The sequence below is a fragment of the Balaenoptera ricei genome, chromosome 3 (genome assembly GCF_028023285.1).
Source record: "Balaenoptera ricei isolate mBalRic1 chromosome 3, mBalRic1.hap2, whole genome shotgun sequence".
Classification (NCBI taxonomy): Eukaryota; Metazoa; Chordata; class Mammalia; order Artiodactyla; family Balaenopteridae; genus Balaenoptera; species Balaenoptera ricei.
Window position 1 is genome coordinate 71606939 of NC_082641.1, and position 25432 is coordinate 71632370.

The following is a 25432-nucleotide window of genomic DNA, read 5'->3' on the forward strand; positions in this document are numbered from 1 at the left end:
CAGTAGCAAGAAAATAATTGAAGTCGACCACAGATGTCTGAGAGGGCATGCCACCACCCATTGGCATGGCTGTATAGTAGAGAGTGCCATCGTAGACTCCATGGTGTATCAGTTGAGAAATACATGTCGGTAACTGTCTGGTTTCCTATGTCATCAGGCACGCCACACCAGGACCCTCATAGAGGCAGGGCTGTGACTCCTTCGTGTAGTCTTGAACCTATTTTCACCAAGCCTTCCAGTCTTCATCCTTCCAGCCTCTGACCTTATGTTTAGTCTTCCTCATGTGGACCCCATTATCATTTTGTCTGCCTTTTCAAATCACTCCTCTTGCCTCAACTTTTCTTCTCCATTTCCTTTGGCCTCACTGTGTTGGGTTACCCTGGGTCCTGTCAAGCTCTAGGCTACTACCAACCATGTATTATAATTCCTCACCCATGGTGCCCCACAGAGTTTGTCCATTAGTTTTATTCCCTGAAGGGAACCTAGTGAGAAAGTGGTGTCATTTACTTTCATATAGAAAGTGTCATGTCATATTGTGCTGAGGTGGAAGACACAGAGAGGAGAGAGAAAATTATCAGGCAGAAATGATATATACCTACTAGCAGGTTGTATATGTAGATATATGTTATATTTATTTAAATGTTTACAGCATTTAATGCTTAAACTTTTCTCTCTGTTTTTATTTTTTATTTATTTATTTTTTTAAGTCTCTATTGAATTTGTTACAATATTGCTTCTGTTTTATGTCTTGGTTTTTTGGCTGCAAGCCATGTGGGATCTTAGCTCCCCGACCAGAGATTGAATCAGCACCCCCTGCATTGGAAGGTGAAGTCTTAACCACTGGACTGCCAGTGAAGTCCCTTCTCTCTCTTTTTAAATTTCACTGGCATGCATGCAGTAATTGAGTTTTATAGAAAAAGTTTAAAATTATAATACTTATAGTAAGATCTCCAAATTTTAACTATTTGCTTCTTAATCTATCCGCTAGAGCTTATGGTGTGCTTTCTGAAAACTATTAAAGAAACTTTGTCTCTTTGTATTCTATTTTCTAAAAAGTTGGACAACAATTAACAATTAAAAATGAACCTCTTGATTATAACTTGCGATCTGTGTTACATGTATTACCTTAGAGTAAATATATACATGTAAGGATGGGATAAAGTATATATGAATGAATATATGAAATGAATATGTGAAACATTTCATTTGTTATCTGGAAGTCCTGTTTTTCTTTTTCTTTTTTTTTTATGAGTATTGGTTTTTATCACATCAAAAAAGTTGACATGCAGGTCAGAGTTGTTTCCCCGTAGAAAGTGGGAAGCCATGTGTTAAAAGCCACGGAACTGGCTGCTCCTGCCAGGTGTCTCTGAAAAGGGGCTGCTGCATGAGAACACGTTTAAGTTAAAACAGCCCTTCACGTATCAAAGAAATGTGTCAAGATAACCTCAAACAATTAAAATATAATACATATTTATAATTCCAGGCCCTCAGAAGCAATCATGGTAGTTAAGAACAAAGTTTTGAGTCATTATGCTAGAGGCCAACTCAACACATCTCTAGTGAGATGAAATTCGGAAACTGGCCTTACAGCCCTGAGTTACTAAAGAATCTCTTCCACGCGCCGGACTGATGGGCGAGCATCCTCCGTGTGGCCGGCGGGGCCAGGCGAGCGTCCTGGGAGGCGGCAACTGGGCGTCCTGGCTCCTTCCGCGAGCCTGGCCCTGCCGACCCCACCCCCGCCCCCCAGCCCACCCGGCTGTCCGCCCGGCCTTCGCCCTGCAAGGCCAGCGTCTGGATGCCTGACCGGCACTGGAAAATAAATCAACGCGATTCTGTTTAAATGTAAGTTTCTTCAAGAACCTGATATCTCAGTTACAAATAATTGAAGCTCCTTTTTAAAAAGAAAATAACTCCCTTGTAATCAACTACTTTATGTGAGGAAAGAAGGCGCCGTCACAGCAACTCGTGGCCGTCCAGGGCCCGCGGAGGGCGGCCGCGTCTAGCTGGCGAACGTCTTGCCTGTATCCTCCTTCCCCTTGTATGTCTTCTTGCCGTGCATGAACGGGATGTACCGGTACTCGATCATGTGCTTTATTTGCCTCTTCATCGTGATACAGAAGAGCATGATGAAGTACATCACCAGGATGGGCCAGAACATCGGGACGTTGAATGCCTCAAAGAAGGTGCAGACCATGGCCACCAGGATGCCCTTGGTCACCACGTGCCAGGATTTAAACTCTGGGAGCCTTCGAATGGAGGACTGGAATTCATTCTGTTTGGTTGGTAGCGAGGGGCCATCGTCTGAATCTTCCATTAAGGAAGGATCCACTTTTGGAGAAAGGAAAGCTATAAGGAGATTTAGATGGTGGATTCCCAAGGCGTAGGTCACGATGTACCAACCTGGCAGCAGGTAAACTCGGATCATGTAGATGAAGCTCAGGCCCAGCGTCACCACCCATCGCACAGCCGTGTATGGAGTAGACTTGTCCAGCCAGGCCTGATAGACCTGTCCAAGACTTGTGAAAAATCTGTACACCACGGAAGGTTTCCCATGGACGGAATCTCCCACACTGTCACCTTCGGACCTGCTGGCGGTCCACTGCCGCCAAGCGCGGTTTCCTGAGGGCCGCGGGAAGGAGGACGTGGGTGGCGGCCATGCGGGCGCTTCGCTCGGTCTGGGAAGAGGCAGCCGAGCACCTGGAAGTCCTGTTTTTCTTTTTTTAATAAATTTATTTATTTTATTTATTTATTTTTGGCTGTGTTGGGTCTTCATTGCTGGGCGTGGGCTTTCTCTAGTTGCGGCAAGCAGGGGCTACTCTCCGTTGCGGTGCCCGGGCTTCTCACTGCGGTGGCCTCTCCTGTTGCGGAGCACGGGCTCTAGGCACGCGGGCTTCAGTAGTTGTGGCACGCGGGCTCAGTAGTTACGGCTCGCGGGCTCTAGAGCGCAGGCTCAGTAGTTGTGGCGCACGGGCTTAGTTGCTCCGCGGCATGTGGGATCTTCCCGGACCAGGGCTCGAACCCGTGTCCCCCGCATTGGCGGGCGGATTCTTAACCACTGTGCCACCAAAGAAGCCCCTGTTTTTCTTAATCCTTGATATATCTTATATATTGAGTAGTTCTAAGGTAGAAATTGCTGACATTATGTACTCTACTGTTTTAAACTTTTTTTCCTAGAAAATATTTTATTAAAAAATATATGTTATGTCCTATCGTGAGGTTTTGAGACTTATGCATTCATGTGTAGGTATGTTCTACCTTTGTTTGGTGGCATCTACTTGAAGTAGGTAGAAGGTATGATTCTATTTATATAGCAGTGGTCTTTGCAACTAATGTTAAACGTAAGGAGGCATTAGGATATGTCACTGGGATAAGCCACTCTGACTTGTCACTTGTAAGGTGTGCCCTCCAAGTATCACAGTTTAGGAAAAAAAAAAGGAAAGAAGTAACAAAGGCCAAACAGTACAGTAGCACATTCATATTATAAAGCAATGATAACAATCACAGCTACAGAATATTTTACAATATAAAAGGCTTTTTTTCCTTTACATCCATCAAGTGAGGTGGGTCACACAACTATTAATCGTCATCAATATAAGTGAGAAGTTGAGGTACAAATATAGTGATTTGTCCAAGACCATTTGATCAGTTGTTAAATTCTGCAGAGCCTTGAACCTGGCTCTTTGACTCTTAGATGATGGACCATAGGTAATCTAAGAAGATGCAGAAAATGACATTAGAATGATCCAGAAGGCCTTCAGACCTTTGGATCCTTGAATGACTCACTTGAATTAACTTAAAAGAATGTGCCAGTCCTCCTCCTTTTCCCTCCCCTGTGAGCTTCTGTATTCTGGTCCTACCTCTCCCTCCCCTCCTCTGCCATCTCATATAGACAGAACCACAAACGGGGAGGAACTTGATGAAGTCTCCAGGAACAGGGCTTGACTCCATGGCTAGGCCTCCCTGGAAACGCTTCGTAGAACCTAAAAGCCTTAGCCAAATCTAGGGAATTAACCCAAAGATACTGCAAATGAAATCTCTAAAACCTGCATTCTGGCTCTAGGTTTGCCCGCCCCGGTCTCCACTGGGCAACCACTGACCAGGACATTTTAAACCGACTTTTGTGACTATCCACCTCGGGCATTTGATGCTCTCTGAGCTAACTGTTTGGAAACTGAGGGAAGGAACCACTTCTGGACTTCATGGGATATTCTGCCTGTGGTATTTGGGCAGAAACAGGGTTGATAATTTTCCTGCATCATGAAAAGTCCTCTCTGAAATAATCATAGAACTATTTTATCATGAGTTTGTAACTGCTAAGCTCTGAAAAGGCCAACATGGAATTTTAGGGCACCTTTATCTTCTTCTGCCAAATTTCTCACCCTGCTGGAAGATGCCTGAAATTCCAATTTATTTCTTCAGTTTAAGATTTTGTTTCCCGTTCACATGCAAACGGAAAGATAGCAAGTTCAAATGCTATTCATCACAACTTAGTTTTAATAGGTCTCCTCTCCCTCCCTCCCTCCCTCCCTCCTTTCTTCCTTCCTTCTTTCCTTCCTTCCTCCTTTATTTTCATGTAGCTCACATTTATTGTACACATACTGTGTTCTAGATACAGTGCTGAATTAGCAATGTTTAAAGAAAAATGCTAAAATCCTGACACTTCTGGGCTTAAATCCTTGCTTGCCACTTACAAAACTGTAGAGCCACGGAGAAGTAACTCAATCCTCAAGCACCTTTCACTTTCACATCTTAAAATGGCAATGTTAATACTAATGCCTACCAAATACAGTTGCTAAGAATATATAAGATAGCTTGTGAAACCTTTCCTAAAAAGTATATTTTGATAGCAAGAGAGGGGAGAACCCATGAGGGAGGACACTGACCACTGAGAGGGACAAGGATAGAGAAGTAGCCAGGCCCGAGGACAAATATCACCAATTTCATCATTTGCTTGAGAAATCTCTCATAGAAAGCTGTCTTTGGTTATTTCACCTTTGCATCTTTCCATTTCCTGGGCATAATTCATGGTAAAGCTGTGTGGTGTCATGAAAAAGCAGTGAACAAGGAAATTTGTGTTCTAGTCCTGACCCTGTACCCATCAGCCTGTGATAGGCCATGTTACTTTCCCAGATGTTATCTTCCTCCTCTATAAATTGAGGGAATAAAATGAAATGTATTGCACAGAGCTCTTCCAGTTCCCAAAATGATGTATGATTCTAACTTCTTAAAGACTTCCTCGACCACTTAAAATACTGTTTGAATGCAAGCATTCCCAGGTCCACTACAAAAATCCTATAGACCTTATATCTCTGCATAGTGGCCAGAGAAGTACAGAGAACCACTTGAAATATTGTGATAGAATTGAGCTGTGCTTTCTCAAAACTTCTCTGAGACCTGGGCTCAATTTGTAGGTTCTGGCAAAGCCTCCCAGAACCACAGTATTCTATCAAGTTTATGGAAGGAGATACTCTTCTCCACTGAAAAAAAGCATTACACTGGCAAAAAGAAGTACTGGGTTCTACCCATGGTTTTGGCACTAATTAATTAGGCAACCTTGGGCAAAGCAAATGACTCTGGACTTCATTTTTCTTGTTTGTGAAATGAGCTAAGTGTTCTAGATAATTTTTAAGTCTCCTTGTATTGACAAAATGCTCAATGACAGTCTCAGAACTGCTTGATTGACTCATGAGTTAAGAAAAAATTTCAGATTGGAAGCCTCCCCTTAATGTGTCAAAACAGGTCAAACTACAACTTTTCAATGAAAAAAATTTCTTTTGCTAGCACCACTCTTAAATGTAATCATTTATCTTTCATAAAAACAATAATTGTCATTTTGTAGATAGGGTGTTAAGGTCTCTAGTGTGCTTTGAATTACTTGGAAACCACACACACACACACACACACACACACACACACACAGTGCACTTATAAATAACAAGTAAATTCTCTCCCCCACAAGGATACTAAATTTAGGCTGGAGAAGCATTCCACATGCTTTTAAACATAGATCTGGTGTCTAATAGCAAAGATCCCTACCACAGTACAGAATTTTTCCTTTTCTGTTTTTCTTCATTTGCTGAGGTTTAACATATCAGGGCAAATATTGGACCTCTCATAAGGTTTTACTCTTCTTATTCTTGATCTTGTATCTATTTGTTGGAATACCTATTTTCTTGAGTTTAAAGAACCACTGATCATTAGATTCACCATTGATTAAATAATAAGTTTCCAAAAAAGGAAAAAAATCACAATATTAAAAGTGTACCTTGATTAAAAGTTGCTTCCTGATTTTGAAAACCATAGTTGTGAAAAATGGGTATCTTGAATCAAGGAAATATGATCAGTCATTCAAGTAAGGAGTAGGCATATTTGAACTATTATCCAGAAGTCCCTGACTTTTCTGGGAAGCCTTTCCTAGTGGATCTTCCCTTTGAACTCTGGATATCCTGGATACTAACAGGCAACACTGCATCATATGCAATGTCTTGACATTTGTATCCCAAGCTTCTGTGATAAGTTCTTCTGATTAAATACAGTTGTATGATCCTACCCTCTGAAAACTACTGGTGGATATACTGAAACAATTGCTCAGTTTCTCATGTTACAGATCCCTAGATCTTGTTGCATTGTGCAAACAAATTTCTTTTCTCCCCCAAGAAGTAAAAGCAGAGCTCCTAGAAACAGAGCTGGGTTGCAAAATTATTGAGAGGCAAAAAATAAATTAAGAAGAGTCATGATTTTGCCAATTCATTGGCAGAAACTTATTGATACCCTGTTGGAGAAAAATAAATGCTAATGGTTATAAGTATAAAATTAAACTTTGGAATCTATGTTATCTTGGGTAAAAGGACCAGACAGTGAAACTAAAGATACATTCTGCCATTAGGACCATGTTGCAGATTTGAATTCACTGAAAAGTGCAAAATTGGCTTAATCTTATACTTGGTGGTGATTGTTCAAGTCGCTAACCAATAGCTCTATTTTTTAGCTAAAGCCGATAGCTAAATTGTCCCATGGATTCATGATACAAAAGGGAAATTTTGTTATTCTGTTTTATTTAAATGATATGACAATTACACTTACAAGCTACCTAGGTATGTGAAAAAATTTCTGTAAAGAATTCTAGATGTCAGTGTAACCTTCATGGGTTTCTAAAATGAATTATCAGCTATATAACAAGATTGAATTTTATACTTGTGGAAGGAGAGGCATATCTCTGGGTAGTATTTATACAACATCTCCTGTTTCCTCACCTCTACTTTGTTTCAAGTATCCAAACATGGATATGGGTACTCTTCTTATGTCTTTTTGCAGCCTCTGTTCATTTCCTTTCCCCTGGGCCTCAAACTTTCCCTTGAGTTTCAGCTACAAAGCGTTACCCTTTGACAGGGTCCCAGAGGTAAAGTCTGTTGCTCTCTGTTCAAGTTGATTCAACTCCACAGATATTCACTGGATTATTATTATGGCTGGGGTGTTTTAGTAGATGACTTTTCTTTTTCCTATCCTCTTTAAATCCAACTGCTCTGGCTCCTATTTTGCTAGGGACTCATTAGAAGGCCACAATTTATCTTTCAGAACTAATCTTATGTGATAATGACTTTACTCATTACCCCTGCTGGATAACTTCTGCCTTTAAATGGTAGTTGCCAATGCCTTTAAACTTAAGTCTTGAAGTCTTAGTCACCGGGATTAAACAAGGCCAGTTGAAGGTGCTCAGTGCTTCTCAAATTACACCATGTAGAAATTTCTCTATTCACTCAATAGGAATGCAGAGGTAGATCAGGAGCTAAAGCTGGCTTTGCTTTTATGTTTAAATATAATAAAAATCGATAAGAATGTGCTTTTAAAATGAGCTTTTTTTCCTATTAATAATTCTACCTTTTCTCTAGTCTGTTGAAATTATTATTTTTACCAAATGACCACAATAAACTTATCACAAATTTTTCAAAAATCACCCTTGGCACAATCAAAAAGTGTCTGGAAATGTTGCTTATCACGTCAAACTTCCAAATTAGACTTACATTTGTATAACCATATTAATCTTCTCAAGCTGGAAACAATATATACAGAAACATTTTTCTATAAGTATTTACCAACATGCTGTGTTAAAAATCAGATAGGGTGAAATATTGGCATTTGGTTGAATTGATCTAGTTAATATATGTACTCTAAAAAGTATGTCAATCCACTTACAGGCATTTAGTTGACACAATAAATTTTAAAATTGAGAATGAAAGATTCATCAATAAGAATTGGAGAAGTATAAAATACTTCTCTTTTAAACAACGTTGTCATTTAACTGATTGAAGATTTGTTTAAGGGGAAGAGTTTGAAGAATTCTCTTCCATGCATGAAGTGAGCTGATTGTTTGTTTCAACTGCTACTCTTAAAAAAGACTAGCTAGATAACCCAACAGTTCTTTTCTAAACCATGAATTATTGTATAGATTTGTAAAGTCTAAAATAATACAACTGCTCTCAAAAATCCCAATGACTTGCTCTTTAGTGTTCAAACAGCAAATGAGACAACCAGAGCTGATTTGTTTTTATTTATTTTCAAAAAGTACCTGGGGAAATCACTGACTTTGTTTATAGGATTGTTTACCTGTTTTTAAAATTAAATCTGAATTCCTATAGATGGATTTCTTCTCTGAACATAAATATTGCTTATAGCTTGCCCTTAAAAATGATATAAAATATTTTTATAGGCAAAGAAGCAAGTAAGCTGAAGGGAAACCCCAGAAAACTTATCAAAGCATTTTCCTTTCATTGTGAGAACTGAGTTTACCTTACAATTGCCTCAGTAAATCCTTGAAGATTTTCCTAAATCAACATGGTTATGAGTTGTCTTGCTGAGAATAATAACACTTTTTAGTACCCTTATATTTTTTTAAGTCCCTTTACATTTTGTGAGAAATCTTAACTTCTTGGTAAAAGATATTTTCATTAGAATAAAAATGGGACTTTCAGATGCCTGTCATTTTCTAAAATGCTTTGAAGTTTGAATTTTTTATGTATATCAAGAGAGTAACTCTCTCTGAATAGAGTGTACTAATGATAAATTTAGGATTTCAAGAATCAACCTACATTACAGTTACAAAAACTATACCTGCTATTGACATCACAGTCAGCTTTTGTGCAAATTTCATTTGTGACAACTATTTATTATGCTTATCAAATGGCAGGAAAAAGCTCCAATACTGAAATTTTAAAACTAGAGACAGGCACTGAATATAGATGGGCATTGGACCAATCAGATAATGTGATAAGATAGTGCCAAGAGGTCAAAGCAGTTGTAGAAAATAAAAGGAAGTTAAAGTATTCATGACTATTCAGCAGCTCATTTTTTAAGAGTGCTATATTTCTGTGGGAAGCTTGAGAGAAGGGTAGGGTAGGCAGAATTCCAAGATGGCCACCAAGATCCCCCTCCCCCTTTTGCATTAATCCCCTCCAACTTGAGTAGGAAGGAGACTTGGGAAAGAGATGTATGTTACTCTGATGAGTATGTTACATCATGGGGCAGAAGGGATTATGCAGATGTAGTTAAGGTCACTAATCATTTCACTTTGACCTAATCAAGAGGGAAGTAGATAATCCTGGATGAACCTGACCTACTCAGCTGAGCTTCTAAAAGAGGTAAGAGAGATTTGAAGCATTAGATTCTCCTGCTAAGCTTGAAGAAGTAAGCTTTCTATGTGGTGAGAGGGTCTGTGGAGGAAGCTACAGGGCCAGGATGCGAGGGTAGCCTCTAGAAGCTGAGAATAGTCCCTAACAGCCAGCAAGAAAATAGGGTTGTTGGTCATACAACCACAGAAAACAAATTGTACCATCGGTCAGTGAGTTTGGAAGAGGACTCTAGAGTCACAGATGTGATTATAGCGCCTGCCAACACCTCGCATTTTGCCAGGTGACACCTGAGCACAGGACCCAGCCAACTCCAGTTCAACCTCCTGAGTTAGGAGAACAGTGAGGTGATGAATTTGTATTGTTTTAGGCTACTAAATTTGTGGTAATCTTTGATGTAACACTAGAAAACGAATATAGTTAAGAATGAAGCTTTTAAGCTTCACTTAAAAATTTAGAAGAGCTCTCAGCATGGCAGTGGTGGGCTGGAGTTGAGAATCTCACTGAGATGGGATGTGAGCCTTCCAGCTGGCCAGTCCTGTCTCTCCCGATGTCCACCTGACACTGAGATGGAGTATCCTCTGCAATCATTGCTCTACTCTCATTCTCACAGAATGTTACAGATGTTATTATTAAACATTTTTTTTTTCTGAACTCACTTCTCTATCAAAGTGGAAAATGAAAGATGGAGCTCCGAGGGCTCCTTGTTTCTCAAGCCTGATCTGCTCTCTTCATTTTTGAACTTGTTGGCATTTGCGATTGTGACCCCTGGAGATTAAAGCAATAATTGATTGAAAGCACCTTGTATAACCCAGACCAGATGCTTAGCAAATGTTAGTTTCTTTCCATCCAGGCTTTCTGGTAGTTGTTTTGAAACGTTTGGACACAGAATAAAGTGATTGTAAAATTCCTGGTGATTGTAAGTGGAGTACCACAACAAAATGTTGGAATCAAGCAGGAAAGACTAAGATTATATTTTGAGTAAGGTCGAGAATATAAAGAGGGAAGACAGTATGATAACCATGTAGGTGACCCCAATTTTTCCTTTCTATCTCTACTAAAATCAATGAAATTTCTCCCCAGAGCCAGGAAGGGGAGAATATCATCCCCTGTTGCAGTGTTCGCTTTCAGTTGCCTATATATTCCTGGCCTCTGGGTGAGGTTAACTGTTCAAAGGAAAGTCACACTTTCAGAACAGTTAGATATTTTTCCTCGCTAAACTACACTGAAGACACTAATTCCGTTTTTTCCCTGGCTGTAGATAGGTGAATTAGCAAGAAACCACTCCTGCATTGTCTTCTAGTCTTCAAATGAAGCCTAATTAAAGAAATATATAGTTTTTATTGAGCTGCAAGAAAAAGGGACATGGGGCACAATTAAGTTTGCATCAATAATTAAAGCCATAAAATTATTAATGTAGCAAATATTACACATTAGTAAGAAATATATTTTGTCACCAACTGCTGCATAAAATCCCTCTTTCATAATCTATAATCCAAAAGGAGAAATAGAGAAGGAATATACAAAAAACATTAGGCTTCAGCGTCAAGTTTATTGCTCCTGCAAGTAAGATGTTTGCCATATTTCAACACTACCATTTCTAAGATTCAATTGTTCTGAATCAATTTTTAAAAAGTGAGAAAAAGATATAATTGTGATAATAATAGCTTGTATGTAACATGAAGTTTTATTAGGGTAATGGAAATATTTATCAATCTTCCCAATATTTTCCTCTGATAAGGACTACAAGTTCAATATGTAGAGAGGGAAGGGTCTTCGTCTTGCCTTTGCCCCGTGTCTCTTGTCGGGCTGAACTTGAATCATTCTGCTCCCACCCTCTTTGGAGAGAGAGGGTTGGTGTCAAAGCCAGCTTTCTGATGCATGGATCACCTATTGAGAAAACTCTTTTTTTAGTCATTAAATGTCCACTGGAGAGCGTTAAGGAATGAGTTTGTATCTCCTCCCCACCCCCAGGCGTCCCATCCTGTACTTCTTCTAGGAAAGCCCTATCATCTGCTTCCGCAATCAGCTGTTTCCCTGCATGTATCCCATAGGCTTACATATCCTAGGCGCCAATACCTATTTAAGGAGTAAATGAACGAGGTAGCACGGAGTTGTTTTGTTCAAATCAAGATTAAGATTGCATGATTTATAAGCATCTCAATCAGGTTCCATTAGTAAATATAATTTTCAAAAAGTGAGTTAATACCTACTATGAACAAGTTGTTGGTGATACAGGGTGAAGGAGGTTAAGTTTCCTCTCTTATAATCCAAGAGGGAAAAGATAATGTGTAAGTAGACTGTATAGACTGCCACTAACAAAATGAAATGGGGGTTTCAAAAGTGGAAAATGAATATGTAGTTAATTTGAAGACTTAGGAAAGCTTCATGGAGAAAGTGACCATTAGGATGTGTGGTAATGAATGGAAGAGATTTAAAAAGGGGGAAAGATTCTGGGTAGCCGAGTGATTAGATGTGCAAAGAAAGAGCATGAGCAAACAGAGGGAAAGTTCAGCACATGTTTGGGGATAGCTTGTGTTTCAACTTGGCTGAAGCAGCTCCCAAGCAAGACTTGAGAAATGAGGCTTTCAGAGGTGGCTTAGAGCTCTGTTGAGGTGGCCTTTGAGTGATAGCCCTGGGAGGTTAATGACCAAACTCTGTATCATCACTCTGTACAGAATGTTCTGTGTTTTCACAGTTGGCACTATGTTCATTTAGTTTTGTGCCCTCTTTAAGTGAATTGCAGTCTCATTGGTGACTAGTTCTTCTTGATTGGGTTCTCTGGCTCCGATTTCTTTTGTGTCTTTCATGGTTCTTTGCTTATGGTAAACAATAAGTACCAATGCAGTATCCACTGATTTTTTTTTCTTTGATTACTGAATTGTTTGGCTGATCAACTCCAAGGTATTGATGTTTTGTAAACCATCTTGATTTTCTCAAGAGCATTGGGGAGTAGGTATGCCCATTTTACATTGGATCAAAACAAGGTGCAGAGGTTAAGATATTTGCTTACTTTCTTCCAATGAGACCAGAACCCACATATGCTTGTTTGAAATCCTGGGCTCTTTCCTGTGTACCACATTGTTGTAATTTCTAGAACATGGAAGCTTTAACGCTTTATAAGATGTTAAAGGAAGGAAAAAGGATGCATTTCTGGGATAAGAGAGAAGTCAAAGAGCAGTCCTCTTCCTGCACTGATCCAGATTTCACTTGCAGCCAAGTACTCAGTGGGACCCAGTTAATCTTTCTCACAAATTTTAATTTTGCCTACAATTTTTTATGTCTCATTTCATCCAGTATTTGCAGGCAAAAATATATTAGAAGTCTTTTTTTTCAAGCAATACAGGGCCATCATAATAACAGCTATTATTTGCCAAGCACTTACTGTATGCTAGTCACTGTATAGCTGCTTTACACGTATTACATTTATTCCTATTGGAATTCTGTGAGCCCATTTTACAGAGGAGTGATTGAACTAACTTCCAAATCTAGCTCTGCCTTCAGATTCTGAGATCTTTCCTCCTGTCTCTAAAATTACTGGTTTCTAACCAGGAATATGCTTAGTGGGTCTAGTCTGCTATTTCTTTCTGAATACATGATTCAGGTCAAGCTCTAGCCCTAGGCAAGAAGTCTTTTCCAAAAGTAGTTCCATTTGTTGCCTGATTCTAGTCTAACTACTTAGAAGCTATTAAGAGACAACAATGTAAGGTATGTTTTTTTATCTTGAAGGGACTTATACTTCAGTTAAATCAATCAAATACAAAAACAGAGGGATGACAAGTCAATGGTACATATACATCAAAAACTATGCATTCTAGAAGGCTGGCAGAGGGAGAAAGGAGATGAGGGTAGAATTCAGCCCTGAAAATTGCATAAAATGTGAATAGAAAGAAGAAATGTATACTTGGTGGGGGTGATAGAAAGCACCATGAGAAAAGGTGCTGGCTTTTGAATGTGTTTGTTTATTAAAATGCTTCCCATTCATCTCTGAATTCTCTCTTGGTTCTTCCTAATGACCTATCACAGAACTATTTTTGAGCCACTTCACATGGCCATGGTATAGAAAACTGTATAGCTCAGAGTAAGACTTAGAACCATTTAAATGCAGTTTAATGTCAGAAATCCAGCAAAGCACGAATAAGCCTAAAGGTAAAAGGGATAGTTATGGGCAATGCAAGGAAAGACTTTCTCCAGATAGTCATTATAACCTAAAACGCTAACCTCCATCTGGTTTGGACTACTAATTTAATATGTGGGTGGAGGTGTGAAATTTAAAATCTTTTGAAGAGAGTAGGGCAGTATTTAACCTCAAGAGAGTGTGATTTCTGTTGCATAATTTGAAAAAAAATGTGGTAACACCACAAACACATACATCACCTCTGATTCAAATGTTACTCGATGATGTTATCATGGATTTGTTTTCTGCCCTGATACAGATATCTAATGCTAAATCACCTGGGATAAATCTGCTATGAAAGTGTTGAATTGCTTCAAAAATTTTCGCTGCTATCAGGTGGTTTTCTCTAAGGCAGTGGAGCATCCAGAGACATTAGACTCACCAGTCCTGAAAAACCCCAGCCTGCCCCCTTTTCTTAGCTGCTTGTATATTGTGTCTCTGAATCCTTTCTACTAATTTGTCTTACATTATTTACTTCAGCATTTAAAACAATGCCAGCAGGGTTAGGATTTCAACTTATTGTTCATTCAGGGTTGAGAACCATTGATTTAGAGTCTTCATATTAAAAAAGATGGATGTAGTGGGTTTTAGTCATAATATAAATATCATAATGGAAAAGCTCATCAAGTTGAACCAGGCTCAACCCTTTTAAGGAGAATGAGAGCTGTCCCCAGTGGGATACCAATTCTGTGCTAAAAGGTAGAAGGCTTTCAGGAACTTGCCTAAAGACTTTTAAGAAATTAGAACTTGAGTCTTCTGTCTCCAAATCCTGTGTCCTTTCTACCAGGTTATTTAATATCTGTAATTGTGTATGATTTGCTCAAATATCACAGCCTTGGGAGAGGTTTTCTTGGACTGTTCAATCGAAAATAATCTCTGTCTAGCAAATTACCCTGTTTCATATTATCTTTTCATAATAATACACTATTTGAAATCATAGAAAGTAGTTCCATGGGAGCAGGGACCTTCGCCATCTTGTTCACTGCCACATCTCCAGCATCTAGAGCAGTGATTTGTATACAGTTGTTGAATAAATGAATCAGTGAGAATTTTGCATTCCTACAAATATGTCAATTTCATCATGTGCCCTATGTCTAGATAGGGGTGGAACAAGGACACTTTTAATAGGATACGAGGTTTCTCAGAGCAGCAGCTGCATTTGAGGCAGAAAATCAATTTCTACCCTGGATGACATTTTCAAAAGAGGTGTATCTGGTAGCATGGAATCTTCTATCTGACAGGGCTTATGTCAAAATACTAGGATGTCTAGATGAGTGGCCCACATTCTATAGAGAGGGTGTGCCATTCAAAGATGCCCTGAACTGTGCATGCAGTTTAGCCCTTGTTCTAACAGACTTTCTGGCTGCACAAATAAGAGAGTGACAGCGACTTTGTGAGCGTACTTAACGTTCAGCAAGAAAGTTTGCATGCAAATGCAAATATGCACAGACATTTTATAAGCTTTGTGGGGAACAAATATGGGATGCAGATTCCCCAAGTTAGCTAGTTTTTGCAATATTTTTGGTAATAAGGTGGAGGGTACCTGTCTGGTATGTTCTCAAATATTTAAAACACAGCCATTGTTTAAGACTTGAAATTCACAATAAGATGGAGACAATATCAGGAAAAATGTAGACTATTTATCACAATTTATGCAAAGCATGTTAAGTAAATGAACCCAACCAGTTGTCATGTACACACCATTGTGCTAAGGAATGCTTTTCCTCCTGGTATTTGTTAGTGAGGAAAATCATTACCAAAGCGATTTAGCTAATTCATTACCATGTTTGGAATTAAGCATTTTTAACAGTTATCTACTTCCCATTGTCTGCCTGGGACAAACCTTGTCTTGTCAGTAAAGTACTTAGCTCTCTGCTGCCAGAATTGAGATAGGGTCATCAGAATCCTCTTGTAAACTCAGGAAGATAAAGACAGGGAAGCTGGCTCCTGCCCAGGAGTCAGGTTGGTGAGGGGTTGGAGGGGCTGGGGGCTGGGGGTCATGGAGGAGGGAGTGGGGAGAACAAAAGGGCAGATTTGGTTTTATTTCTGGGCAGAATGAGGCAACTGCTTACTTTGTGCCATTCAGCATCCTAGGAAGTATTTGTATTTCTTTCATTCCGCTTCTTCCTCTCCCACTTCTCATGCAAACACATACATATGCGCACACACACACACACACACATGCACACACATACACACACTCCTTCTTTAATAAGGAGACATGGCTTTTATTTTATAACTAGAGAAGAGACAATACTGCAGGTAGAAGAAAATTATTGATTAATGTTCTCATGCATTTGGAAATAACTTTTAATCGGTCTTTTCCTGAGCTAGAAAAAGAAGGTGGCTATAAATTTGGGGCTTCTACTATGTACCTGGTTTCATCTTAGAAGAATTAAATACACTTTCAAAATTTCATTTAATGTAAAACTTAGATGAGACTTTGGTAGGAGGAAGATCTTAGGCTCTTAAAATTAGGTAAGCAATAGGAAACCTTCCTAAATGGGAAGCCAGCTTTTTTGCAGACAAGTGTGTCCACTTCAGAATTTTCCTTGGGGCTGGATTTTTTTTTTAAATGGGAACACAGGATTAAAAAGGGTATGGGTTTTTATCCTTGACTCCCAAGAAAGTTTACAGTTTAAAAACATTTAAAAAACTAAAACTGATAAAAATAAGCTAAAGTAATGAGAAGGCCATCAATAAGTTGACTATTGCAATTATAAATTAATAGAGGTGGCTCCTTTTGACCTGCCCCAGATGTCATGTCAATTGATTAAATGTTCTGAGACAACGAAATGGAAAAAGACAACTTTATTATAATGCTTCAGGCAGGGAATATTTTTATTTTGCTATTAGGAGCACATCCACATGTCAGTGACCAATTCCATTTGGAAAAAAGACACTTTGGGGGATATGTACGATTAGAAAAAATCTCCAAGGTGAATCTTAGGTCTGAACTAACCACCTCTGTTATTTTTAGTTGACATTAGGAATCATAAAAGATAGCATTTTAGGCTTTATTTTGACTCAGGGCAGAAGAATTGTTGGTTCCATCTCTCCTAGGTATCATGGGCTGGCAAAGCCCTGCTGGGCTGGTAACCTCAGCAGACATTGCCAGGGGCATGGCCTGCATTGGGGTCTCTGCACGTCTATGACAGGGACTATATTGGAAAAGGTGTCAAGGAACTAACAGATTTTCAGCTGCATTCTCCTACTAGCCGTTCTGAGTGTGCTGAGGATGCTATCTTTTTGTGGGTGATTTGGCAGCTATGGGTTTGCCTTCTGAGACATCTGTTTGAGCCTCAGCTTCTCTGTAGTGATGGGGTGAATCTGAGAGGAAAAAAGATCATTTCCCTTTTTTTTCTACTAGAAAAATGTCTTGCTGTAAAAAATAATAGAACCTATCTTTATAACGTCTCAATAGGAGATGAGAAACCCTGGTTGAAAGAGAGGTATATTTGATATTTGGGAATAGTTGATAAACTAAGATTGACCATGTGCCTGTAATTTGATCAGCTATACCAAAACTGGTTGTCTGGCAGGCAGAACTAAATCCCTAATCATTTGAAAAATGGTCTGTTGAGTGGACCCATAGACACATAATCTCACATCTCCTAGCCTCTTAGGTCAGGAAGCTGTTACTTATGGGGGCCTAAACACCATTGCAATGGGCCCTGGCTCTGTCCCTTCAAGAAACAGGCAGCAGTCCCTTTGTGTCCCCAGAGACCTTGATTAATGTAATATTTAGCACATCTGTTTCAGGTCAAACAATCATATTTCTCTGACCTTCTCCCCTGGATTTCTATTCTAGTCATTTCTTATTTTTACTGTTTTCGCTATCGCCTTTTTTTATTATAACATGTCCCTTTTAAAATGCGGAACATATAAACAGAGCATAATGTTTAAAAGTACTTATAATGCTGGTCATAAGAAAGGAGTAGAGAAAGTCATGACTTTTGCCTCTTCAACTTTTTAAAATACACACTTATTCACTGTCAATTTTAGTGACCAAATTTATTGCTGATTCATACAACTTGAATGATTTATTCTCGCTTACATTAACAACAGGCTCTGGAAACCAAGAACATCATTCAGTTACAAATACAATATGTCCCAGGCATTGTGTTCAACTCCAGAGTGAGAAAATGGTGGTCCTCACTGTGCTGGAGCTCATGGTCAATGAGGGGATGGAACGCTAATTAGGCTGTAGAATTTGTTACAACCCAGCAGTATTTGTTTTTGTGGTAAGAGGAAGAATAGGATGGTAAGAAGGCATATAAAAGGGATACCAGTGGTCAGGGGAGCCTTCCTGGAGGAAGTGTTATCTAATTTGAGGACTTCAGGAGCCCCTCTGTAGATCAATGGATAAATGAAATGTAGCTGATCTGATGGCAGTATATATACAGTCACCCAGTTCTGTCCACCCAGTGTGCTGTATTTTGCTATAACTTGAAAACAGAAACAGCAGTAAGACACCAAGTGGGAAGAGACAATATGATTTCCTGGGTGTCACCTACTTTAAATTCTGTTCTTTAAGAAATTACATTTGGGGCTTCCCTGGTGGCGCAGTGGTTGAGAGTCTGCCTGCCAATGCAGGGGACACGGGTTCGAGCCCTGGTCTGGGAGGATCCCACATGCCGCGGAGCAACTGGGCCCGTGAGCCACAATTGCTGAGCCTGCGCATCTGGAGCCTGTGCTCCGCAACAAGAGAGGCCGCGATAGTGAGAGGCCCGCGCACCGCGATGAAGAGTGGTCCCCGCTTGCCGCAACTAGAGAAAGCCCTCGCACAGAAACGAAGACCCAGCACAGCCATAAATAAATAAATAAATAAATTTTAAAATGGTCCACATCAAAAAAAAATCTTTAAAAAAAAAAAAAAGAAAGAAATTACATTTGGATATTAGCTTTTTTATCTTATTTGTAATTTTGAAAAAGTATTACTCTTTCAAAACTCATTACAATAGCTGCATTGTTCTTTTAGGGATAATTCAGTTTCTTTTCAACAAATACTTAGGATGGTTAATATACAATTTGCTGTTTCTTTATTCTCATTTGTGCTAGTATGAAGAATCCTTAGGAGATCTTTGAAAAATTATTTTTATCTAGAGATAACAATGCAGAAGGGTAAATTGTTTGGCAAAGAATATGAAGCATATGGGCAGAGATACAGGAATTTACTGCATTTATAAGTCTCATTATGACTCTATAAAATGCAGCATCATTTGTCAGTAAATCAAAGCTTATAAAAGTAGCAATTGTGAATGCAGTTGGTTGTAGTATCAAGAGAATGAGGATTAGGAGTGTAACTGAGATTCCTTTTATGATAAATTATCTAGCTCCTGGCTACCGTGTATGAGCTCTATTAACTGCCTATAAATTGTTCATCATAAAATCTAGTTCATTCTTGTTAATTAGGCCAAGGCTTTTATGAAGATTTTTCCTCTTCTCTCTGAAAGCCTAGGCTGACAGGAGAGTAGCTACACCAGAATACTGAGGAAGAAAAGGACCCTCTGCTAAGTATAATGCTGTGTTCTTTAAAAACTAATAATTAAAAGAGAAATTCCTGAATTAAAATTACTTTGGCTTCTTACTAGTGAAAATGGAATTGTTCTTTGTCGTCACAGAAGGTTAAATACTGCCAAAATAATTGCGTCTTCCAACTTTAAATTCTCTCAGTCAATAATGCAAGAAAGGAAGGGTGTATGTATAACAAAGACTGGATATACCCATTACAAATGACTAATACCAAGCAAGTTCTAGAAAAACAAATAGACATAACAAATGTTTCTGGCATATCATTCCACGTCATTTTATTATGCATTTTTTCCCATGAAACTGAACTTTTATGCAAAATTATCTTGGAGGAAATCTTGTATTTGTTACTCATCTCCAATTTTTTTTCTGTTGTATTTTGCTTTTCATGGTGCTCACATAAGTGATCAACTGGCAGTGAATGTTATGTTTATATTATCTCATATTTTGCATTGCTAACTGGGTCCCTTGATACCATTTAAGGTGCATCCCTAATCAGCTCTCGCGTTTCACACTTCCCTTGCAATCTCTGGATTTTATGAAGAGTAGACACGCCGTGCCCCAGTTCTGGACGCCAAAGTGGTTGTGACTTCAGGAAGTCCCAATAGTCAGAGCCACAGGCTGAGTCAAGCCGTGTGATTGCTCCCCTGAGATGCAGTTAGCAAGCCTCTCTGACAGAGGCCAGAGGCAAGGAACAGTCAAAGACTAGAAAAGTCAAGTCTGTTTGCACACTCTCCTGTGCTTAACACCCATTATGGTGCAATTAAGAATGGTCAGAAGCACTGTTATATTTGGAAACCCCAAATAACAGCCTAACTTGGGGGGAAATGGGAAAATCAGTTCAAAGCAAGGAAAAGTAGTTCTTAAATTTTTTTTTTTTTTAAATGGGAATTTTGCTTAAGCTACTTCTCATTTAACTTTGTAAATGCTAATTAGCTAACAGTGAAAGAAATTGTAGGACTGTTAGGTAAACTGTGTTTCCTTTCTAAGATCTTATGGACACTTATGGTTTGTCTCATGCCTTTGCACTTCACAGGACCCTACTTTCTATTTTTCCTGGTCCAGCTTCTGGGTACTGTTGCTGGCTCCACAAGACTACAGTGCAGATAAGAGCTCGTCTAAGTTCATTCTAAATTAGGTGGTTAGGAAGACAATGTAGTTCCTTGCACTGAGTAATAGTAGGGGCTCTGCAGGGGGCTTACTTGGATGGACTGTGGTTTGAATCAGTTAACTTTAACACTACGGCTATAGTAATGCCCTAGAGGTCTTACCGGTGAATACCTTGGGGGCAATAAATTGCAACAGGCTTAAACATAATTATAGAGAGACTTCTTAAGTTTTGACTAGTTCAGTTTTAATTGAAAGAAATTATTTTTCCCTTGAAAGACTGAAAAGAAAAGCCTTTAGAACATGATATTTATTTCAACAAATTGTTGTAAAGAATCCTTTTTTTAAAAACAAACAAAAAACTGTTCACTTTTTATTATCATCATTACCATCATTATTTTTATTATAATCAAATATTGAATTATAATGCATGGACAGTGGTCCCAGTTTTCCCCATATAATTGGGCTCTTTTCTGAACCTCTTTTCAAGCTTTGAATAGGTAAATAGAAATGAATAAATATCAGATTTGGGTGTAGAAATCTTACTCTTATGGACTGAATGTTTGTGTCCCCCCACCAACCCCGCAGATTCATATGTTGAAGTCCTAACCCCCAATGTAACGGTAGTAGGAGGTATTATTAGGGGTTTTTGGGAGGTGAGTTGGTTGAGATGAAGTCATGAGGGTGGAGCCCCTGTGATGGGATTAGTGTCCTTATAACAGGAGAAAGAGACATTAGAGTGTCCTCTCTCCACCATGTGAGGATACAGCAAGATGGTCGACTTCTGCAAGCCAGGAAGAAGACCTTTGCCAAGAGTTAAATCTGTGGGCACCTTGATCTTGGACTTCCTAACCTCCAGAACTGTGAAAAATAAATGTCTTTGTTTAACCCACCCAGTCTATGGTATTTTTTTGTTATAGCAGTCTGAGCTGACTAATACTCTTAGCTTATGGCAAAATTTCTCCCAACCACAAGGACCAATATGTAGCGATGGTGAAAGCATGCAAAGAAGTGCCTGGGCAGATATGGGAAGAGGAATCATGGTGAAGGCACATATAGATTTTAGGAAATCATCCCCCAAATAGCCCATACCACTTAGGCTTTTTTTTTTTTTTTTTTTTTTTTTTTTTGATGAGAACTAGTCAGATGGTTTCACCTAAATGCAAAGGGGCTGGGAAATGGAGTTTCTGGCAGAATAGGCACTTTCCAGTAACAACTCTACACTATGGAGAGGAGCACATGTCTTTGGCGGACAGCTGATGGTCTGCGACACCACATTTTGTATGTTACTTTAAGCTTAGAAGATGCTTTTTACAGCTATATATTCTTTGAATTTTAAGGCCACTTTAGTTACAAGCAAAGTTTTTTAATGCCTGCACATTCGATCAGTTCAGTTGACTGGCCAATTAACTGAGTGAAGTCAATCCACTTCGTTGTCTGACTGAATTTCCAATTGTTTGGCTGAATGGAATGGTTACTTTGGCATACAGTTTGTGCAGTAGTCCTATATAGATATAATCACACTGCAGCTGGTGTAAAATTTGTCTTTGTCACTACATTTATTTTTCTAGACACTGTCACCTTCCCTAATTTCCTTTCCCAAGTTCTTTTTAGAATGCTCCATTGTCCTAGCTTATTCAGAAGAGTGCTTCTTTCAGAGCTTAGCTGAGAGTATACAGACCAAGTTTGTCTCAATATTTTCAACACAATCTAGTTTGTATGTTTTATTTTTGCTGTCAATACCCGATGGGGTCAATCCTACCGACCTCTTGTTTTTGGAAAAAAAAAACTCTCTTGTAGTACTGTGTTGATGGTCAGACTATTAGTTATACTGAAAAGATATCTTAAAAACCAGAGCACGGGGGCTTCCCTGGTGGTGCAGTGGTTGAGAATCTGCCTGCCAATGCAGGGGACACGGGTTCGAGCCCTGGTCTGGGAAGATCCCACATGCCGCGGAGCAACTGGGCCTGTGAGCCACAACTACTGAGCCTGCGCGTCTGGAGCCTGTGCTCCGCAACAAGAGAGGCCGCGACAGTGAGAGGCCCGCACACCGCGATGAAGAGTGGCCCCCGCTTGCCGCAACTAGAGAAAGCCCTTGCACAGAAATGAAGACCCAACACAGCCAAAAATAAATAAAATAAATAAATAAATTTATTAAAAAAAAAAAAAAAAAAACCCCAGAGCACGTTACTGCAGATTTTTAAAGGAAATTTTTTATTTTATCTCTACTTTACTTCTTAGGCTTTCAATCTGTATTTTTCTATCTTTGATTTTAGGGTGTTATCTTACGTTAATGCCTAGCAATATGCTTTTATAAAGCCAGCCTCAACGTGGCAAAAGTCTCTACAGTTGGAGAAATTTGGAGTCAAACACTTAACATCGATTATGCACTTATATTTAAAATGCAGGAATTCAATAAAATGATCCATTGACAAATCGTGAGTGCCTTTTCTAAGCCCTATGAAGGTTGCACATAGAAATGAGTGATTGCCTCCAAGGAACTTACACTCTGGGACTTAATCACAGCACCTGGCACAGAAGAATTTAGTGGAGAGGACGGGGCATGCGAAAAAAATGTTAACTAGTAACCACAGATAGCCCACAATAAAAGCCTAATGAGTATTGTGAGAGATCAGTTCTCTGGATGATCAGCAGAGAGAGGGAATCATCATGGTCTAGAGCAACTGGGAAGAGAACACAGCGTGAGCCTTTAGGATGGATGTAAAGGCAGGATGTTGTTCAGATAAACTGAGAAGTGAGGCAGCCGTCTCAAAAAGGGATACGTGTAAACGAAATTGCAGCCCCTGGAATCCATACAATGTTTTTAAGTAACAGCGAATAGATTTTTCTACAGGGAACTGAGGGTTCGTGAATGAAAATAGCAGCTTAAATGTTGGAAAGATAGGTTGCTATCAGATTGTGGAGAGCTCTAAATGTCAGTTTGATAAGTGTGGCCTTTATTTTATATTCAGTTGGGAACCATTGGAGATTTGGGGATGATCTATTTATTGACAGCAACCTGGAGCCTAAATTTGTCCCTAGCTTCAGATTTATCTCCCAAGCCCGGATTTCGAAAGTTATTACAATTTAAAGCACAGTGATGTTGGTCACTCCCTGGACTCCACCTCCTGTTTCACCTCCAACACACAGAGTGAAGAAGAAATAAGCTGCCACAGGGACATTGCTTTCTCTACTTTACCAAGACAGAGTTATGTACATTCATTCACTTTTTCTTTTCGGGCATCTGTCTAAGAAGAAGCTGTGTCCTATTGCAGAATTGAGTCTGAGGGGTGTGAGGAGTACACGTATATCTGTCCTTTGAACTTTGAAGGAGATTGTTTACTGTTAACATGAAAAGAAGACTCCTCACAAGTCGTTAGCTTTCAAGCAGAATGACCTACACGTTGTGAGGTACTCTGCCTCTTGGACAAATATAGAAAGGATTGATTGTGGCATAGCCCTTGACTACAGAGCATCAACGAATAACCACCTGCATAGCTTTTTATACTTCTGAGTTTTGTATGTAATGGTTTGCAGTTGCGACCATGTGGCAAATGCAACAAGTTGACCATACTAGTACCGAGTTTATCTACACCATCTGCTGTCATATTGACATCTGCTTCCTTCAACATAGCACCCTCCTTTTTCTTAGATATGTTCTGTTATTTCTTCTTTTCCTTCTTTATTTCAAGTCATATTCACTGATATCTGTACCATTTCATGATATCAAAAAAGGAGGCTTTCAGTGAGGGAGTAGTGGAAGGCAGGGACAGACAAGTGGTCAAAGGGCTCAGTAGGAAAAAAGTCATAGTTCCTGGGCCCTGAAAACCGTGTAAAAAGGTGAGAAAGTATCCGGAGGAAGCATGAGAGAGAAGTGAGGGTTTAATTTGGGATTAACAGAAGCACCAGAAATAGCTGAGGGGAGACAGGAGAATGAGGACCATGGGTGTACGGGGTGATGGCAGAGCATCTCACAGAGATTAAGGTGGAATTAATCTGTTCATTGGAAAGATACTTCAAATTTTTGACAACACATTCCAACAGCAGTAAATCCAAGTAGCCTTCTGAAATCAGGGATCAACAGGTGAAGGCTTACTTTAACTTTATTCTTAAAATACAGTCAAGATTAACTTGTACAAACCACTTTTTTTTTTTTGTTTGGTGTTTTAGTTTGTTTCCAACACACCGCTCCACTTCATTTTTTCACTTATCCTCACAAGGTAGCTGTGAGTTAGCTTACCATCATCAGACAAATCTCCTGGCTCCCAACTCTAGCTAATTCTATTAGAAAATACTGACTTTAATTGTGTATAGAAGGTGAAAATTTTTTCTATTAAACAGTCACCAGATTTTTAGAACGAAAGCTAAATTTCAGGAAGCGCTTAGAATTCCAAAGAATAGAAAGGTATAGAAAAGAGCAAGTGTGTAGTCAGTATGAATCAACAGGATTCATCTGGGCATTATTTGAGTTTTTGGCCCCTGAAGCCATGGGTCAATGGTACAAAAATAGACACTCACCTCTGACAAAGAAAAGCATGGATGCTGGCATGGGAGGACATAGCTCCTTTTCTTTCAATCCCAGATCAAATTTAAACCTGCGATTTTGGAGCTTACTCATCAGAGGAGAAATATCATGAGCTATTTGCTCTCTCTGCTGTAACACAGCTCTGGCAAGCCTGGAAGTTATGTTGAGATCGTCAAATCTATAGTCAAGGACCATCTTTGTGAATCATGAAACCATATGCCACTGGTTGTCTGAATCGAAAAAAAAAAACAAAAAACAAAAAACCCAACAACAAAAACAAAAAACCCAACTCTACACCAAGGAAATCAGTGATGTGATCAGACAGTGCCAGCGCCCTTTGACCATCTTACACCTTCTCAATCTATACATTAAAAAAAAAAAAAAATCTTTGCTACTGCCTGAACCATGTAAAATACCAGAACTCCTGTAGTGTTAACAAGGAATAAAGATCTTGCACCAGATGGTGCC

General features: G+C 39.2%; 1 protein-coding gene and 1 long non-coding RNA gene across 4 annotated transcripts in view; one reads left to right on the plus strand and one right to left on the minus strand.

The window, feature by feature from the left end:
* LOC132362370 (uncharacterized) overlaps positions 1 to 25432 on the plus strand; it is a 154601-nt gene that overhangs the window by 101344 nt on the left and 27825 nt on the right. The gene's annotated exons all lie outside the window — the stretch shown is intronic.
* Positions 2000 to 25159, minus strand: LOC132362056 (protein RER1-like). The gene is made up of 3 exons (XM_059916022.1): positions 24958 to 25159; positions 10283 to 10391; positions 2000 to 2714 (listed from the first exon to the last, which is right to left on the minus strand). The coding sequence occupies exons 1-3, from the start codon at positions 25157 to 25159 to the stop codon at positions 2000 to 2002; spliced, it is 1026 nt and encodes a 341-aa protein (XP_059772005.1).